General features: G+C 45.9%; 1 protein-coding gene across 8 annotated transcripts in view; it reads right to left on the bottom strand.

Annotated features, from left to right (window-relative positions):
* MBOAT2 (membrane bound O-acyltransferase domain containing 2) overlaps positions 1-20,755 on the bottom strand; it is a 194,816-nt gene that overhangs the window by 30,060 nt on the left and 144,001 nt on the right. For all 8 annotated transcript variants that reach the window (XR_014842570.1, XM_085020012.1, XM_085020010.1 and 5 more), the window contains one exon: positions 3,802-3,897. Coding sequence is in view for 7 of the 8 variants with exons in the window: in XM_085020012.1 (XP_084876138.1) it covers positions 3,802-3,897 (96 nt within the window). In the remaining variant the exon portion in view is untranslated. The remainder of the gene's footprint in view (positions 1-3,801; positions 3,898-20,755) is intronic.

Raw genomic sequence — 20,755 nt, 5'->3', positions numbered from 1 at the left:
GGCTTGGCTCAGGGAGCACAGAGATGGGAGGAAGCTTCCGGACTGGGCTGTCTCTCCAGTCTTATACTAACGTCACCTGCAACTGTCCTTAGCGTCAGGAGGAACACACAGTACTGCACGTGCTCAGAAAACCTCGGCTGAATGAACACCCGGAGGCTTCCGGGGATAAAATTCTCACTGAACCCCGATACTATCTGGTTGGCTCTAAAACATACTCTTGATTTGAATGACAATATGTCACAGAGATCTTTTGGGGAGGATGCATGAAGCAGCCCTTCAGCTCTGAAGAAATCAGCATATTCCAATCAGAACTCATTATCTTCCTTCCTCCCCGCAGGAAACTCTGTTTCTGCTCCCATCTACAGGCAGGCAAGCATCTGCCTCTCCTTTGCCGTCTCAATACCATTTACCAAATAACTGAGAGGGCTTTCCACCGATCCCCCACCTGCATTCTGTACATCTATTTCCCAGACTCACAGGCTCGTTTCTCTCTATGAGCTTCTTGGATTTGTCTATTTCTCAGCCAGTCTTATAATATTTAAGTCCCGCTATCTTACCAAAGGTAGTAGGTTTTTATATTAAATTTGCTTCTCTCAAACACTTCTAGAGGAACGTTTCAATCTGTTCAGTTTCCTTCAAAACCCCAACCTGACCCACATGACATCTACAGATTAACTAGAGAAGAAGGATCATCTTTATAATACCGACTGTTACTCAGAATAAGCAAGCTATTTCTCCAGTTCGTCTTCTTTCAGATCCTACTGTAAAGTTGCAGAGTTGTCTGCGCAGTTTTCTGCATTTCTTCTTACATGTATTCTTAGATTGTTCATGGTTTTACTGCTTTTGAAATTAGCATCCTTTTTCAATTACATTTTCTAAGTGGCTATCGACATAAAGGAAAGCTATTTGATTGTTTTATACTTCCCTTCTACCTATTTTCTGAGTCCAACATGAACGCTAATAACCCAGCTTTTCAACCTTTCTGCAAGAAGCGGCTTCTATTAAGAGGCAAAGTCTCTTTTATCTAATCGACATTTTAAGGGTGTCTGTATCTATCCATCTACGCACACACAATATCAGTGTCCCACAACTCACACAACTAACACCGCCCAGGACAAAAGAGCTCGCAGGTGATTCCTCAGCAAGCCTGGCTTCACTTCCTGCCCTTCTAACTTTGGGGCAACGGGACAGCTTAGCACAAAGGATGGGTCTCTTCGTGCAGTTCTCCCTCCTTGAGAGCCAGCGTCCGGGTGGCTGTCGTACTTACCTTCATCAGGACCAAGTCAGGATCCTTTGTGCTCACGTAACACGCTCAAGGCTTCTCTTCTGCGCCCATTTAAACGACGACAACAACAACAAGACAGGTGCCCTTTAACTTAGTTTGGCCAGGGTGGTCCCCTCAACTTGACCTGCCTCTGTCTAATCTGTATCAGTTCACGGATAACGGTCACATGTTTCCCCCCAAGGGATAACAATTACAGGTCAAACTGGGGGTTTTGTATCAGGTTGTCCATCTTTAAAATGCTATGTTGTTGTTCTTCGAAATACTTCAACATTTTAAATTATATTCAAATATGTAAATGAGAATTTTAATTGCGGTAAAACACTTAAGCCACATCACACGCCCTCTGTTCGCAAGGTAAATTATCCGCTAAATTGCAGGGTCAGGTGACTACTTTTTCCAGTGGAATGGGAGAAAAAGTGGCAAGCAGACGCACTCTCTTTGCTCAGCTCACCCCACACACGCCCCTCCACCAACTTCATCAAGAGGACTCCGGGACCCCGAAGGACGTGGGGCCGCAAGAAAGGAGCCTGGGTCCCTGAAAGACTGACTGTGCTGAGCAGAGGTCTCCTCCTCAGTGGCTGTACCGTAAGCGAGAGACCTTCATTAGGTAACGTCACTGAAATTCTGTCATGTGAAGCGTAGTCAGCCCATCGTGGCTAGAGAGTGACAAGAGTTGAGCAAAGCAGATAAGGGCAATGAAAAAGAAAACGACCGAGACGGAAGGGAAGGAAGAAGCATTACGAGGCTCCAGCACACTCTGGGCTTCACGTGTCCATACTTGTACCAATCCATATCACCAAATTCAATTCCGCTGTGTGAAACGGCTTATTCAAACTGGGGGTTTAAAAGTATAAGCAGCTAGTTTCTCCTGTCATTATCCTGGGATGACGACATGTGACCTGGCTTCCCTCTTCAAGTCCACCAAGATTTTCAAGGTGGCCCAATGTATTTACTGTCTACTCAATAGCTCTCTTCCGCCAAGAATTCCTGATATTTATAAACTACAGTGCCAGCCTTTATGCTTCTTGTCTGAATTCCAGATGTACTTCTCAATTCTATTCAATATATTGCTAATTTGACTACTTTTTTTTTTGGCCACACCTGCTGCATGCACAAGTTTCCAGGCAAGGGATGGAACCCAAGCCACAGCAGCGACCTGAAATGCAGCAGTGACAACACTGATCCTTAACCTGTTAAGCCACCAAGGAACTCCAGTCTAACTAGTCTTTTTGGTGTATTAAATCAATTTTGTTTGGCTTGGTTTTGTTTGTTCTTTTGGATGCAATCTCCTTTCATCCAAGCCTATTTTTACAATCTTAGTTTAATAAAAGTAAAAGCCACTTTGATCTCATTAAGGAGAAAAAGAGATTTCATCTTTTAAAAATTCTCTTGTTTCATAACAGTGATTCTTCTCTAAGCTCATATAACTGGTCCTTTTTTTTATTGTTGAACTTTTTTTTTTTTCAGAGATGCCATGATTTGCTTTGTTTTGTTTTTATCCATTTACTTATCCTTAAATAAGGATTTACTGGTCATTATTTATCTTGGCCAGGTGACTCAAGACGGATCTAAAAGCAGCTCCTCTGTATCTTGCTGCATCGAGAAAGCTGTCAGGCTGACATGAAGACGACAGGGTCCCCGCCCGGTACCCAGGTGCTGGCAGGTGTTGCTTTATAAAGGTGATGAGCGAGTTCATTCATGAGGACCTGGGCCGCATTTATCTCATAAAAGACACTCGGTTTTGTGATAGGAAAAATACGCATCCAGTACCAAGGAGGGACTAAAATCTCCTTTGAAGGAGTAAGAGCCAGAAAAGTTATTTCGACCACTCAGTAGAATACTTAACATAAGTAAAACATTCCTTTTAAAAGTGAGGTGCATAGAATGAAAACACATGTTCTAGTGCCTCCTCCAGGACATTCAGACTGACGAAGCTATCGGCCTAAGGACCTCAAGTCCAGAGAAAGTCCCCCAGGCTAAGAAGCAAGAACGAGAAATTAGATGTTCCCCAGAGGCTGGTGAACCAATTGTACAAGAGAGATTCCACAGAAGAGAAGGAAGGCGGGGTGGGGGGGGGGAGAGGAGGAAGGCGGGGGGGGGGGGGGGGGGAGGAGGAAGGCGGGGGGGGGGGAGGAAGGAGGGGAGGGGAGGGGAAGGGGGGGAGAGAGAGGGAGGGTGACTAACAAGGACACTGGCTCAAGGAGGCTGATTTTCAATAGTTATAAGTGACTGCAGACATTTCTAACAGAATTAGAAAATGCTTCCAATAACAGAATGCCATACAACAAATATCCATAGATTTAGGAATTTTACATAAGTCAATTTAAAAAAAGCAGGTTATTTCTGTGACTTTACATAATAGCACTATAAAAGACCTCTTTACAAGAAGAAAAATGCTAAATTCATAAAAGACTTGTCAACGAAGAGAGCTTTTCATTTGAACTACGAAATGCAACTGTAGTTTGTCCTTTAACCAACATGTTAGAACAAACAGGCTACTGACGGTTTCATCTTACCCCGAAAAATCCGCAGAATATTGTCCGTAGTCAAAGATATAGACTCTAGTGACCTGGCACACGGTGAGGTATCCCAGCGCAAACACAAAGCAGTATCTGGAGAACAAAAATAAGCTGGATTAGGGCGATCAAAAGATTTATTGTGTCAAACAATACATTTTGAACTCCCTTGTTAACTAGAGATATTGTTTGAAAATGCAACATTACTAGATCTGCTCCGCAAACAGCTGTCTTTAATAAATTATAAAAACTCTTTACGAGCGTCTGCTTCAGTGCCCTGGAATTCTGTACCATCTCCAATGGTAAATGCATCTAGTTCCTATCTTTCCTCATTTTTTTTCCTCCGGAAAAACCTCCGTACGCCAAATTAAATAACTCAAAGTCGAGTTCACAGCATAAACCTGAATGTGGCGAGTACTGGGACCTGTTACTCATTCTTCCTTCTTTCCAGAAAACAAAATCTGGCATGAGAAAATTTGGCTAACATATACCTTAAACACGGTCTTAGTAGGATTTTAAAAACGTGTCCTCCATCACATAAAATCATAAACTGTGGATCAAGCGGCACGTGCCCACATTTTATAACCATCAACATTCAGTCACAGTTCCGTCTTAAGACGCCTGGGAGAGTCCTCAATCCCTAAAAACATGGTGTGGGAAAAAGAATCTACACATCAATAGAAGAGAACAGAAACCCAGAAGCCGACTCTAGAACATACAATGCTGCAGAAGATGAAGGCTGCAAGGCAAATCAGCAGGAATGGCTGGACTATCACCTAACCGGTTAACAAGTCAACAGTTTGGGTGGGGCCGAAAGGAGCGCTCCCTCCGTCTAAACAAGACAGACACAAGAATTATACATACAAGATAAAGCCAAAACACACAGGGGCTGTAGGTAAGTATTCAATTCTCCAATGTGTAAAGGACTTTCTAAACATATACAATACGGAAGAAATCAAGAGAAAAAAAACCAATGTATTTGGCTAAGTTACAATCTTAAACTGCTCGTGTAGGCAATTCAGGTGGCTTTATGAAGGGGTCCTTTCAAACTTTAGACAAATAGGTAATTTCAACGAAAAAAGGAGGAAACCTTCCTACTTCAAATGTTTTTTTTTTTTCTTCTTTTTTTTTAATGGTTGCATCCTCAGCCTACAGAAATTCCCAGGCCAGGGACTGAATCCAAGCTGCAGCAGCAACACCGGATCCTTTAACCCACTGCGGCGGGCGAGGGATTGAATCTGCACCTCCTCAGTGACCTGAGCCACAGCAGTCAGATTCCTGACCCGCTGGGCCACAGCAGGAACTCCCTCCTTCAAATGATGACAGCGTTTATTCCTGACAGCTACGGCATCCTCGCACGCAAAGCACTGACAGAGCAAACGGCAGAACTTTAAAAACCACGGGACAGACTGCACTTTCCAAAGGCTGCAAGAACGTCCCAGTTCCTGGGTTCTTCTGCACCTGCTGTTCCCGCATCCAGAAGAAGAGTCTCTTCCTCTGTCCACTTCCTAACCACGCTGAGTCCGGGCCGGCCCCTGACTGCGCTAGCCGGGTGCCTACGGCAGAAGGAACACTCTGCCAGTTCAGGCGTCGCCTGTCATTAGCCCGGAGGTTTCTAGGTCCTGCCTTTTGGAAGATGTTTGACAGGAAAGCAGCACGACCGTCCCAAGAACCCCGCACAGAGGCTCTGGAAGAAGGGGTGTCAGAGGGAAAAGTGCCAGGAAGCACTGGTCTTCAGCTGTGTCACGGGCAGAAGCTGCTGGCAGGTGACTACGAGATGTCAATTCAGTTGACCCGTTCCTGGATTCCTGACCCACAGGATCACAAGCATCTTAGGCCCCTGCATTCTGATGGAGTCTCATGATAGAAATGGGTAAGGGAAAGCAGGGTGCCACCTCAGGACGAAGCTAAGACACACTCACTGGCTTTAGGACAGGTAGCAGGTGGCAGCAAGAAAGGTCTGGAGAGATTTGCTAAATGAGGCCCCCCTGAAGGGCAGGAAGCAAAGTGGAACTGGAGACAGAGGCAGAAACTGGGGTCCCTGCTGCCCACCGGGACGTGGAACGTGAGAAGTAGACCCAGTCAAAGCGCCCGAAAGTGTCTTTCGGGTGCATACGGCAAAGGTCTGAGGAGTGACGAGCTGAAAAGGCAAAGTGTGCAGGGTTTGAAGAGAGCTTAGAAAATACGGAAAGGGCTCAGCACAGTCTTCTCTGCTGGCAAAACATTCTTAAAGTAATCAGGATAAAGGTGAAGTCGAAAGGACCCTTTTCTTGCCCTTTTTTAAAATTAACAGATGCAAACTATTGCCTTTGGAATGGATAAGCAATGAGATCCTGCTGTGTAGTCCTGGGAACTATGTCTGGTCACTTGTGATGGAGCCTGAGAATGTGAGAAAAAAGAATGTATACGTGTATGTGTGACTGGGTCACCTTGCTGTGCAGCAGCAAATTGACAGAACACTGTAACCCGGCTATAGTGGAAAAAATAAAAATCATTATAAAATAAACATAAATAAAATAAGTAAATAAAAATAAAAACATATAAATAAATAAATAAATATTTCTGGCCATGTCCGTGGCATGTGGAAGTTCCCAGGCCAGGGATCAAACCTGAGCCACGGCAGAGACCTGAGCCACTGCCTAAGGGACCTCCAAGTCAGGAGTATCCTTGGTAACACCCCACAAAGATTTAAGGGCACATATTTATTGAATCTCTCAGATTAAACAGAGAATTTCTGAGAACCTTAAAAATATCTCTTAGCCTCTTAGACTCTATCTGCTGGACAAGAACATTTTTTTTTTTTTGTCTTTTTGTCTTTTTTTTGTTGTTGTTGTTGTTGCTATTTCTTGGGCCGCTCCCGCGGCATATGGAGGTTCCCAGGCTAGGGGTTGAATCGGAGCTGTAGCCACCGGCCTACGCCAGAGCCACAGCAACGCGGGATCCGAGCCGCGTCTGCAACCTACACCACAGCTCACGGCAACGCCAGATCGTTAACCCACTGAGCAAGGGCAGGGACCGAACCCGCAACCTCATGGTTCCTAGTCGGATTCGTTAACCACTGCGCCACGACGGGAACTCCAAGAACATTTTTTAGAAGCTTAAGGATACTGTCCCACAGCACTTTCAGAAGAAAATAAAAATAAGACGGGCACTTTCCTCAGGGCCTGTTGCATAACTTCACAGCCTTGTCACTGCTATGGCTCAGGTTCGATCCCTGGCCCCAGGACTCCCACGTGCTGTGAGCACAGCCAACCAATTTACGAGAGAGAGAGAGACTGTCCCAAAGAGATCTGTGGGTGCGGCTTTTGTCTAATGCAAGAGATTTATAATTAGATACATAGGAAGCCCACATCATTTTTAAGGGAATTATATGAGATTGGACTCAAAGAGAGAAACAGTTCAAAAGGAAAACAGATCCTTGGGTCCCAACTGTCTACGGTTAAGCAGCAGGCTCAAAAAAACTCTTTGACTGCAAAATCTGGCTATTTCTTATGAAAAAGGAAAGGCAGCTCAAGGTGTGGAATCAAGAGCCCAGAGGGTAAAGCCAAGAGCCACAAAGAACCACATGCAGAGACTAGGTCTGGGCCCTAATCAAGGAAGAGATAACAGCTGTCTGTCTGGTTTCACAGTTGCTATGGGCTGGGGATTGCTGAGTGACCGACCTCCCTGTCCTAGCTGAACAAAAAGGTCTAAGAGAGTTACCCTGTCCCTGCTCAACACTGTATCTGAGCACCCCGGGGGCCCCCGAACTTGCCTCTTTAGCTTACTGGTCCTCAGCTAGAGAAGAACTGTACTTTAGGAACCACATCCAAGAAGCCTCATCCATACTCGACCTTAGGTGACAAGACAGACCTCTTGAGCTTGATGCCATAATGAGGTGAGATTCTGGGGATCTTGGCGGCAGAGTGTGTGAATTTTTTCTGTGGGATGAATGCATGTGAGTTGTGCGGGGAGAGATTGCCTCCGAAGGTCTCTGCCCCTAGGAACAGCCCTCCCCTTGCCCATGCAGCTCTGTACACCTGTACATCAAGAGACGGAATGCCCTCCTCCTCCCCCTGAGTCTGAGCTGGACTTCACAACTGGGCGTGCCAACAAAACACAATGAAAATGGCCTCCTGAACATCACGGCTAAGTCACAGCAAGTCTTGCTGCTGCTTCCTCCCAGGTTTCTTGGAATGCTTGTCTCCAGCACACATTCTCCGAGCCCAGCCATCGACTGTGAGCTGCCCGCGCCCACATGAAGACGCCATGCGTAGGTGCTCCAGGCAATGATCCCAGCTGAGCTCCCAGCCAAGAGCTAACATCAACTGCCTGCCTTAGAGGGAAACGCCCCTGAATGTCCAGTGGTCATGCTTTCAAATAACGGCAGTTCCAGCCAAAACTTACTAACAACCATGAGAGCCCAGGCAAAAGTGGTCCAGCTGAGTCAATGCAACACAAAGAATCATGAAAAACAATGATAAATTGTTATGAAGCCACTAAATCTGGGGTGGTTTGTCATGCTGCACTAGACAATTAAAATAATTCCTGAATAAGAGTTTAGCACACTAAAACGAACTGCAATTTAAAACAAGATGCCTCGATGGAGTTCCCATCATGGCTCAGCAGTAACGAACCTGACTAGTATCCTTAACTCAGTGGGTTAAGGACCTGGTATTGCTGAGAGTTGTGGTGTAGGTCACAGATGGGGCTCGGATCTGGTGTTGCTGTGGCTGTGGTGTAGGCAAGCAGCTACAGTTCCAGTTCCACCCATAGCCTGGGAACTTCCATATGCTGTGGGTGCAGCCCTAAAAAAGACAAAAAAAAAAAAAAGAGAGAGAGAGAGAGAGATACTTTGGTGAAGTAGGGCTTGATAACCGCAAGAGTGATTCAATATAGGGAGACTACCAGCAATATGCATCACCATAGTGGTAAGTCAAACAGAAAAAAAGAAACAGTTATAACGGACACATAAAAAAAGTATTTAATAAAATCCAATCATGTTTCCACAAAACAAATTTGAACTCTTAGAAAAATGAAGGGAAAGGATGCTTTCTTAAGGTTAAAAAGAACCATCACAACCTTCAGTACTTTGTCAGCCTTGAAACACTAGAAATTCATGGAGGAAAGCATACGAAAGTTTTTCAGGTGGGAAAGTAAATTACATTACAAAGGTATTAAATGTTCAAAACTCATCACTCCCCAGTTACTTCTTGACTTTTGCTAATTTTCTACGCTTATTGTTGTCATCATCCTCATCATTTGGATGCAGCACACAGCAGCTGGTGTGGCATCTTAGTTCCCAGACCCGGGACTGAACCCAGGCCGTAGCAGTGAACATGCCAAATCCTATCCACTGGACCACCAGGGAACTCCCTTATTTTCTCCGCTCTTGAGGTGATTTACGTTCTCTGAATTTGTGCAGCAGAAACAATATATAACGGTGAGCCATGAGCCTTCCCTCCCAATTCCACATGCGGGGGTGTCAGGTTAGTAGCTTTAAGTCCACCAAGGTGGAAGTACTGACACCTTGAAAACTGGTAAACACTATAAATCCTTTAAACCAGGGATCATCAAACTAAAGCCTGCAGGGCAAACCTTGCCCCTGTGTCTGCTTTTGTAAATGAAATTTCATTTGACCCCACCCATGCCCATTTATGGGCCGCAATGTCTAGGGCCGCTTTTTCCTGAGAAGAAGCTGAGCTGAAGACTTCTAAACGCACCCGCACGGCCCTCAAAGCCTCGCCTACTTACCATCTGGCCCTTTATAGAAAAAGTTTACTGGTCTGAATGAGAAGGAAGGAAGGAAGAGAAAGCTGACACATACCTGTTACAGTTTACAAAGGAGGTCATGACCTGTGGCCACTACACTGTGAATAGCAAAAAAAACAAACAACAACAACAAAAAAAAGAGGAACCCTTATTCTTCCAGGATTCAAAAACTAGCATTCAGTCCAGCAAAGAAGTTGCTCACATTATGGACAAACATACTGAAGTGACAATATCTATCTTTACTGCTGCACTTTCAACTTACTAAGGCAAACAAAATTATCAACAGACTTTCGTGCGGGAACCGTCTTTGTTCATGATGTGAGCAACTTCTTTCTGGACCTGGACAGAATTTGTAGGCTAATTCTGTCCCATCACGTGTGAATTGCAACCAGAGATGAGGCATATTCGTCTGTCATGTAACTCTGAGGAGAGCGCTCTGAGGATCAGAGAAAAGGAGGGGACAGATGCGGCTGGTGTGGTGTGAACTCCTGCCCAGAATGTGGATCCGGGGGCCGCTGCCGCAACCACCTCGCCTCCACGAGGCAGCGAGCTGACAGGTGAAGACCAGCACTGCCGCGCAAGAGAAACCTGCTTCTTTGTTGACACTGGCGGGTGGCTGCCCGATGCCAATGTCCCCCAAATTTCGGTTATCTTTTCTCTGAGTGAGGCTGCAGGGGAGGGCGGTGGGGAGAGTCTCTGATTTCTCAAGTTCACACGTCAACAGATAGAGCAGACATAGAAGCCAATACACACGTGGGTGATATTCTTTTTTTTAAAGTACAGTCGTTGTATAATGTTGTGCCAATTTCTGCTGTACAGCTAAGCGACTCAGTCATACATATATGACTCTCTCTCTATACACACACACGTTCTTTTTTATGTTATTTTTTACCATGGTCTATCCCAGGAGCCTGGATGCAGTTCCCTGTGCTACACAGTAGCACCCTGCTGTCCATCCATTCTAAGTGGGACAGTTATACATGATTTTCTTGCAAGTGCGGTGATCGGTGAATGAGTTTCACTGAATGTCCTTAAATAGAAAAATACACATGCACATAAAATCCAGACAGACCTCACCTAGACTTAGATAACGGCCCCATCACGTTTCACTCTTCCTGACTATGTGATCTTTAAAAACTTACTCGACTTCCAAACCCCGGTTCTCTGCCTTTGGAGGCAGACACACGGCATCCTAACTGTGTAACTCAACCGCTGTGGCCGCCTCCTCCCTGCAACTGACCGGTTCACAGGAGGGCGTAAAACGTAGGTCTGGTCAAGGAAACACGGCAGAGCTTCAGGAAAGGCTTTCTCCTTCTTAAAGCCTAACCCCTGCTAACGTCTCATCAACAAGCCTGGCAGCCACTTTTAGAGCTTATAAAAGGAGCTGGCCTCCAGAAAATATGCCGAGATGGTGAAAGAAAAGCTATTTAAATAAAACAAAAAATAGAACTTTTTTTGGGTGCCCTCATTCAAAACAGGAGTCACTGAGTTAACCAAAATGAGCTGCCTTGCCTCCAGACTTCCTGCTCTGAGAGGTAAATCTTTCTGTACTGTTCTACCCTTAGACCACGATGAGCTGGGATGTCTGCTCTCCGCAGCTCTGAAAAGCATCCTGTTCCTATTATTACTCAGAATGAAAATAAATCGGCAACATTTGAAGAGTCCCAGAGAGAACCTTTTTCTTATTCATTAAAATGGAAACGTTGAGTGACTGCCTCCACTTTAAAAAGAGAAGCCACTTCTAAAATACCCATTCTCTAGAAATTAGGTAAGAAGTGAAAATTGTTCAGGGAAAACCAAAGTGCTCAGGAACCATGGGAATTAGTGGGCCAGAAATGCTGGGAACTGCAAAAGAATTCTTCCCAAACGAGGAAAACAGGCACCACGACCAAAGGGCTCCAAATCCTGATGGGACAAAAGACAAAAACTAATAAACGGGTATTTGTTTGGATGAGCGGAAATCAAATTAAACGGTTCACTTTCCAAGGGGCTGGAGTTCAGATGGCTCTGGGTGCAGCTAAAATTCAGGAACGGCCTGCATGTCTGAGCAATAACTATAATTTCTTCCTTTCTTTTTTTAATGGTCACATCCATAAAACATGGAAGTTCCCATGCCAAGGACTGAATCCTAGCCGCAGTGGACTCCTTTAACCACTGCTCCGGGCCAGGGATCAAACCCTCGCCTCAGCAGCAACCTGAGCCACTGCAGCTGGATTCTAAACCAACTGTGCCACAGCAGGAACTCTGACTTTCTCCTTATTTTGCCTTCCCTACTGTCTATTCTTTCTGTTTACACTTAGACTTGATATCGGGGAGCCTGACGTCCTTGAAATTGGCTCTTCTCTTTCAATCGGTAGTCTTTGAATTTCTACATAATTTTTGAAGCAACTTTTACACTACATGGAACACCATAAAACGAAAAGTGCGTAAGCGAACAGAGAAAAAAATCAAGGAGAAAGCAGTATTCAGATGTGAGAGCTGAGTGCACAGCTGGACAGTTAGACACGCAGATCAGGGAACAAATAAAGAGCCTAGAGATGGAGCCGCTCACATACTGTGAATTGCAATTCAAAACAGAAAAGATGCATGTGGAGTTCCCGTCGTGGCACAGTGGTTAATGAGACCGACTGGGAACCATGAGGTTGCAGGTTCGATCCCTGGCCTTGCTCAGTGGGTTGAGGATCCAGCCTCAGTGGGTTGCCGTGATCTGTGGTGTGGGTCGCAGATGAGGCTGGAATCCTGAGTTGCTGTGGCTGTGACGTAGGCCAGTGGCTACAGCTCTGATTCGACCCCTAGCCTGAGAACCTCCATATGCCGCGGTAAGTGGCCCTAGAAAAAGGCAAAAAGACAAAAAAAAAAAAAAAAGAAAGAAAAGAAAAGAAAAGAAAAGATGCAGTGAACAAACAGTGCTGGGACAACAGACACATATGCAGAAAAAAAAAAAATAATTTCAACCCTTCCCTCACAAGACACACACAAACTCACTCGGCATGGCCCATAGACCTAAGCAGCAAAGCTCCAACTGTAAAACCCCTAGAAGAAAACATCCATAATCTTAGGGCAGGAAAAGACACAAAAAGCTCTAAAGCTTATTGTTAGACAGACCTCAGCACAACTTAAATGTTCTGTTTGTCAAGTATCCCCACTGAGAGGATAAAAAGGCAAGTCTCAGATTGGGAGAAAATACCCACAATTCATACACCCAAGAAAGGACTTATATCTAGAACATAAAAAGAATGAATGGTAAGACAGTGATAAAATTCAAGTCAAGATCCCAAAAAAATGTGTCCCAAGAAAGAAGATGCACAATTGGTCGAAAATGCAAGAAAAGATGCCTGACGTCATCAGCTACGAGAAATCTACATTAAAATCATAGTGAGATACTGCTGTGCTCACATTACAATGACCAAGACTGAAAAGAGAGACAAAAGCCGGTGTGGAGGAGAATATGGAGCAACTGGTACTCTCACACATCGCCTGGAGGAGTGTAAAAACTCGGCATGGCCACTTTGGAAACGTCTGGCAGTTTCTTGTATGGCTAAACATTCTCTTCCCCTATGTTCCAGCAATTCCCCTCTGGGCATTTACATAAGAGAAACGAAGATGAAATGAACTTATCTATGAAAGGGAAACAGGCAGATAGAGAAAGCACGCTTACGATTGCAGGGGAGGGGGGGGCTGAGGGATGGAGGGGGAGTTGGGGGTTAGCCGATGTATCTATTAGACACGTATGACTGAGGCATCCTGCCATAAGCCAAAAATTAACACAACACTGTAAATCAACTATACTTCAATAACATAAATTTTTAAAAAGAGAAAATAAGACATACATCCATAAAAAGACTTGTTCAAGAATGTTTTAGAAGTTTTACTCAAAATAATCCAAATTTTGAAACGATCCAAATGACTATTAATAAACAGGCTAAAGGATACAAAACTGTGGTCTAGTCACACAATGGAAGCCTAGTCAGCAAGAAAAGGAACCAACTATTGATAAACACAGTGACATGGATAAACCTGAGAACATGAAACTGAATTTAAAAAGCCAGACACAGAGTTCCCGCTATGGCGCGGTGGGTTAAGAACCCAACTGCAGGGGCTCGGGTTGCTGTGGAGAGGAGGGTTTGATCCCCAGCCCTGCAGCGTGAGTTAAAGGATCCAGTATTGCCGTCGTTGAGGTATAGCTGGCAGCTAGAGCTTGGATTCAATCCCTGGCCAGGGAACTTCCATATATTGTGGGTCCAGCCATTTAAAAAAAAAAAAAAAAAGCTAGACACAAAAGATTCCTTACTACATGGTTTACTTTCTGAGAAATTCTAAAACAGGCAAACAAATCGATGGTGACAGAAAGCAGATGACTGGGTGCAGGGGGCTGGGCTGGAAGAAACGGGATGAAGGAGGCGACCCTACCTGGATTCAGATGGTAGCTCACACAGGTCTACACACCAGTCCGAACGCGCTGAACCGGTGGTTCTATTTTGCTTTAGGTAAATTACACCTAAACAAAGTTCATTTAAAAGTTATTTGGGGACAAACACGTTTTACAATCTGCTCTGCAGAGGCCTTGAGAGAGCTGGGGCCCTGGGGTTCAGTTCTCTTCTCCATTCACACCTATTTCCAAAAGGATTTCATTCCTTGCCGTGATTCTCCGCATCTACTGCCTACCGGCCGCCCGCAGATGTTCTCTCTCTAGGTGAGACATGTCTCCCAACCTCCAAATCCAAACATCCAACCAGCAAGGCTACCATCGCTCCTTGGATGCATAACGAGCATCTCGAATTTATCACGTTCGAAAGAGAAATTCTGATCCCACGCGGACAATCCCGCCACCTCGTCTCCCCCATTTCTGTAAACGGCATCATCTTCCGCCCAGTGGCTCTGCCCAAAAAACTAAATCACTTCTGATGTGTCTCCAGGACTCACCTCCCACAGCCAACACTTCAAACCCATCTTCATACGTCACATCACGTGTGATCCGCATCCAAATCTACCATCAACATAACCCCCCAGCCCCCCACCCCCGAGACTGAGCCACCCCACGGGGAGCAGGTCCAGGCCCGGACCACGGTAGGAACACCTGCCTAGCCCCGCTGCACCCTCTCCCTCCTGAGTCTGGTATATGCACCGCATCCAGCGTGCTCAGGGCTTGCCAACAGCTACCTACCACACTTAGAACAAAATCCAAATCTCTTCAAGAACTTCTGTTGCCCCAGAATCTGTAAAAAAAAACCCTGAAAACGAAGTCCTTTTTTTGGTTCCACTGGACGAATGCGGCACACTCACACAGGCTCTACTGTGATGACTTGAGAAATAAATAATTATTCAAGACGGATAAAACTAGACCACGACAGGAGTTCCCGCCGTGGCGCAATGGGATCGGCAGCCTCTCTGGAGTGCTGGGACGCAGGTTCAGTCCCCTGCCTGGCACACAGGGGGTTAAGGATGCAGTGCTGCACAGCGGTGGTGTGCGTCGCAACTGCGGCTCAGATCGGATCCCTGGCCCGGGACCTCCAAAAAAGAAGAACAAAAAACCCCAAAAGAACGAGACCGGTGCTAGAGCTTGGGTAAACCTGGCAGCATGCAGCTCACCCATCCCACCTGCACACGGCTGATCACGGCAATTCCAGCCGTTTGGGGGAGGACGCGTTCGTCGCCACCCGCGTCGTCCCAGGCTGCTCACGGTTTGCTGAAATGGGCTCCGTTTCACTTGAAAGGTCACTGTGTCCTTTTATAAGCATTTCTGCCAACCCGGCGTGGGTCTTCCCTGGCTCCCCTCCCTCTGTCTTCGGCACAGCTAAGTGGAAACCTCAAAGCTGAGAGACAGAAGGTAAGCGCGGGTGAAAACAGACGGGGGGTCACTACAGCCTTTAAGTCAGGGGTCAAGTTTTCTTCAAGTTGCCATCTCCAAACTTTATCTCCACTTCTTGGCACATCATCCTGCCCGTCACAGGTTTTACTCCGTAATTTTGACGAGAGACTCCACTCAGTTTGAAAAACAAACATCTTTGGAGTTCCCATCGTGGCGCAGCAGAAACGAATCCGACTAGGAACCATGACGTGGAGGGTTCAATCCCTGGCCTCGCTCAGTGGGTTAAGGATCCGGTGTTGCCGTGAGCTGTGGTGTAGGTTGCAGACACAGCTTGGATCTAGCGTCGCTGTGGCCGTGGTGTAGGCCGGCGGCTACAGCTCCGATTCGACCCTGCCTGGGAACCTCCATATGCTGCGGGCATGGCCCTAAAAAGCAAAATAGGTAAATAAATAAATAAATAATAAAAAACAAACATCTCTAAGCAAACACTTCTTCTCTGCACTCATTCCTTTTAAAATCTATTGCAAATTTCTACCCACAAATAGACATTTCCACTTCTAGAATATAGTATTTCAAATTAAATAAGCAAAACTATAATTCACTTAGTCATAGCTATTTCTGTTTTAATCTATTTAAATAGCAATAAACATAAGCCGAGCATTACAATAAGCAGTAAATATTTGGAGAGGGGTGGACATTAGATTTAACTCCAAAGATGGCACTAATGAGAAACATAGTTTCAAAAGTATTTAATAAATAACTTATGAGCTCTTAAAAAGAGATCTTGACAACAACCAGAGAACTACAAAATACTCACATTACCTAATCAGATACATTAACTGATCACATTTGGCTAAAATGCTATATATGAACACAGGAAAACTTTCTGCACTAAAACACAAGAGTCAAGGAACGCGAACACCATTATCAGGCATAATGAGAGTCCGCTGACCGAGGAGTGGATGAAGTGAAATGAACATGAATGCGCTACTTCTGGGTGTCTTTCAGGACCTTAGATCTGATGACGTCAGCAAAGACCTGGAACGGTGACCGCCTAAAAATTACTCAGGTTTCCTATTTAAAAATTTACGGTTAATCAAGTCTGCCTGTCTTCATTAAGTGGCGACCTAATGTGCGAACAGAATTTATTTTCTACAGGACGGCATCTGCAGCAGGAGGAGGTGCCCTAGCAGCGCAGGGGGTTACTGGGAGGCCAGCGCCCCAAAGCGCGCTCGGCTCAAAGGAACACATGCACAGAGTTTTAAAGTCCGAGGGTCCGACACGGGTCACCGCGACAGAACTGTCTGCAGCCCCCCAGCTCCCCACGGGCTCTGCTCCCCCGAGGCCTTCAGGCCTCAGCTCCCAGGACAGACAGACTTGTCCTCTGCAGGGCCAGCCTTGAGGGCACTTAGTGTCCGCTTCTGTTGACACTCCGGTCCCCTCCTTGAGCTTACACCTCTCTGACGTTTCACTGCCATTTTAGTGGAGTTTCAGATACAACTGGGTTTTTGCGTTTGTATTTTTAGGGCTGTAACTGCGGCATATGGAAGTTCCCAGGCTAGGGGTCTACACCACAGCCACAGCAACGTGGGATCCGAGTCACGTCTGCAACCTACACCACCAGCTCACGGCAACACCAGATCCTTGACCCAATGAGTGAAGCCAGAGATCGAACCCACATCCTCATGGATACTAGTTGGGTTCATTACTGCTGATCCACAACGGGAACTCTCACATGTGTGTTTAATCTGCTACAATTACCTGAAGCCTCAAAACTTAGTTTTACAACCATCATCAAAACAGCAGTTTTCTAAAATCTCTTTGATAGTATCTGAATCTTACTCTAATAGTCTGGTTATAAATTTAATGGAGTTTTAATACATGTAATACTTAATATTTCTTGTTCTTTTTACTTTGTATACTGTAACACATTCTAAGATATACTGTTTCTGCTAAAGTATCACAACTAAAGGTTAAGTTTATTCTCAGGAAATCAATAGGTAACTATCGACTATCTAGTCATGTGACGTCTTTAAGACCCAAGTTTAGGAGTTCTCTTGTGGCACAGTGGCGTTGTCGCTGTGACAGCTTGGGTCACTGCCGTGGCATAGGTTCCAATCCCTGGCCCGGGAACGTCCATCTGCCGTGGGCGCGGCCAAAAAAAACAAAAAAGAACCAAGTTTAGAGGTTCTTTCCACAATTACCCCATTTATAAACACACCCTCTTATAAACACGCCCTAACAATTCCATGCAGCCACATCCTTCACATTTTAAGATCACGTGTCTCATCTCTTCCTAGAGTTGGTTTGCTAAAGATGTCACTTTGACTCAACAGACTTGCCTTTTTTAGAGGGAACAGAAAGAACAGTAAGATACAGCTCCTCCGTTTTAAGAACCTGACATCAAGCCAGGCATGTTAGTCACACCGTCTGGCAGCCAATCATGAGTGACAAGGCTGGGATTTCAGGACTAGCTATCGAAATGCCAGCCACCGTCTCACGAGGCCTATTTAGAGCATCTTTATCTCCTTTTGTAAAAACTGTTCCCTTCGCTGTCCGCAGCCGGCACCAGACTGAGCTCCTTGAAGAGTCCAGGCATCTGAGTATCAGAGCCTGGCACTGAGCTTGACCACGAGAAGGCGTTCTGTAAAGTGGCAGAACAGAAGCAGGGTGAGAGGTGATGTCACAGGCCCAGGGGTGGGGAGTGGGGGTGCTTACCACGGGCTCCTTCCAGGACGACACACCGTTGATGTAGCTGTAAACACGAAACAGGGGTGACACAGAGAAGATGCCACCTCACAGTCAGGCTGAACGCCCAGAGTGGCCAGCATGCCACCTACCAAGCAAAAACTAGGAGAAACAACAGGAAAGGAGCCCAGCTGGTAAAATCGGGTCCAAAGTATTCTTAAGGGCCAGGAGGTTCTGGAATGAGTATTCTGGCTGTTCTCCTGGAGGCATTCAAAGACTTTGAAGCAGAGAGTAAGACGATGAAATAGTTCTCAGGCAAATACTAAAGACTAGTCCCTGCATGTGACGGATGGTAAAAGAGAAGCGCTGCGGGTCAGAAGAGCAGGGACCCAGCAGGAGGAAGGCCCTTCTGAGCTCAGACAGCAGACGAACGAAATGCTAGGACTTCCAAGGAGAAACGAAGCAAATCTCTCATAACACACTGATGACAGGAACTAAGAAGAAAAAGTCAGGTTTGTAGGAGTTCCCAGTGCTGCAGAGGGTTAAGGATCCAGCACTGTCACTGCAACACCTCAGGTCGCTGCTGTGGCACGGGTTCAATCCCTGGCCAAGGAACTTCTGCGTGCCTTGGGCGGGGGGGAGAAAAAACTTCAGGTTGTCAATGACGTGTATCAAGGAAACACAGAGGCGGATGCTGGGGTGGAGCATCGCCCGGGCTGGAGAGCTGGCTGGACCTCTTACTGGCTGGAAAGTTGTAAATCAGAGCCTCCGCCTCTTGTCTTTACATTTATAGTTTTTTCTGAGATGACTTCATTTAACTCTAAGGCTCGAGAGCCTGAACACCAGACTGGTCTGACTGCCCGCCCAACACGAACACCCACTGAGGCCTCTCAAGCTGCATCCAGCAAAGCAAGCGCTCCGTGTGAGCGTCTCCCCGACCCCGTCTCATACCTAACCCAGCCCAGCAGCTGCTCCCGCCAGGACACGACTCCTCGGCTCAGGCCACGCTCCACCACCAATCTTCCTGCCAAACGGACCCCGTACCCGCCACCTCCCCGTCCCCACTGCTCCCCTCCCGGCTCCCCACCTCTCCCGTCTGATGTGGCGGCAGGACTGGGACGTCCTACCCTCTCACCATCCTACCCACACACGGCGCTCAGGGTCCTGCTGTCACAAAATAGGCTCCTGCTGCACCTGCCCTGGTGCGCTCCCACTGCACCTCCAGCTACAACCCGGCCCAGCCTCCCCGAGGTCATCCTGCCCCACTGGAGACCAGGGCCCCCAGGCACAGCAAGCTCTCCTGGCTCTGAACACACCCAACACCGACTCCTGGGAGCCTGGCCCAGGCTCTGCCATCTGCCTCCCCGGGTCTCCCTCTGGTTCAAGAATAACTGGCTCATCTGCATCATTTAATTGTCAACTCATCTAAAACTGCATGGTGCTCTTTCATCTCACTGTCTGAAATAACGTCTCATGAATATTCTGTTGCCCTGTCTATCGCCTGTCTCCCCCCACATGGACTTGAACTCCAGGAAGGCAGCCCTTCAGTCTTGTTCACGGCCCCCCCCACACCTAGACCGGACCGTGGCTCAGAGAAGGTACTTGGGAACTGAACGAGCACTTGCTGAGCAAAGCCCCACATTCCCTGTTTTTAAACTGGGTTGCCTGGCTTATTATTAAATTATAAAATTTCTTTACATATTCCAGATACAAGTCCTGCATCAAATACATGTTCTGCAAATGTTTTCCCCCAGAGGCCTGCCTTTTCTTTTCTTTCTTTTTTTTTTTCTTTGCATCTTTTTGTTGCTGTTGTTGTTCTCTTTTATTTTTTTAATTGTTATTTCCCCAGTACAATTTTTTTCCTACTGTACAGCATGGTGACCTAGTTACACAAACATGTACACATTCTTTTTTCTCACATTATCATGCTCCATCATTAGTAATTAGACATAGTTCCCAGTGCTACACGGCAGGACCCCATTGCTAATGCCTTTTCATTTCTTAATGGCTTTTGAAGAACAAAGGTTTTAAATTCTGATGAAATACAACTAATCCATTTATTCTTTATGGACCATTCTTTGGGCATCATATCTAAGAAGTCTTTGCCTAAGTCTTCATAAAATTCTTCCATAAACAATCTCTCCTGTTTTCGTCCAAAGTTTCAGAGTTTTAGCTGTCACTCTTATGTCTACGATACACGTTGGGCTTGGGTTGTGCGTGGTGTGAGGTAAGGTTGAGGCTCATTTCTTCACACAAACCAATGGCCCCGCACCACCTGCTGGAAAGGCCAGCCTTCCAGCTGAATGGCTTTGGCACTTTGGTCAAAAATCAAGCGACCACAGCATAAGGTTTATTTTTAGACTCTCGTTTTGTCTAAATGATTTACGTGTGTCCTTACGTCATTACCACAGCATCTTTATTACTGCAGCATGAGACGAGAGTATAAAGCCAACTTTGCTGTTCTTTTTCAAAGCTGTTTTGGTTATTAATGGTCCTTGGTATATTCATATAGATATAAGACAGGCTTGTCAACTTCCACCAAAAAAAGCTCAGTTTAGGAAGAACTGCCAAAGTAACAATATAAAGGCTTCATAAATAAAAAATTAAAATTAAAAAAAACAATAAAGAGTGCCTCTTATAGCAAGCACATGGTTAGACCTTTTATATACCCACACGTATGTAATTACTGATGGTTAGATGTACACC

Source organism: Sus scrofa, chromosome 3 (assembly GCF_054392235.1).
Source record: "Sus scrofa isolate SSC_HxYL_T2T_F1_AM1 chromosome 3, Sscrofa_HxYL_maternal_Yorkshire_Landrace_v2.0, whole genome shotgun sequence".
Classification (NCBI taxonomy): domain Eukaryota; kingdom Metazoa; phylum Chordata; class Mammalia; order Artiodactyla; family Suidae; genus Sus; species Sus scrofa.
This window is presented reverse-complemented; position numbering and strand designations above follow the sequence as displayed.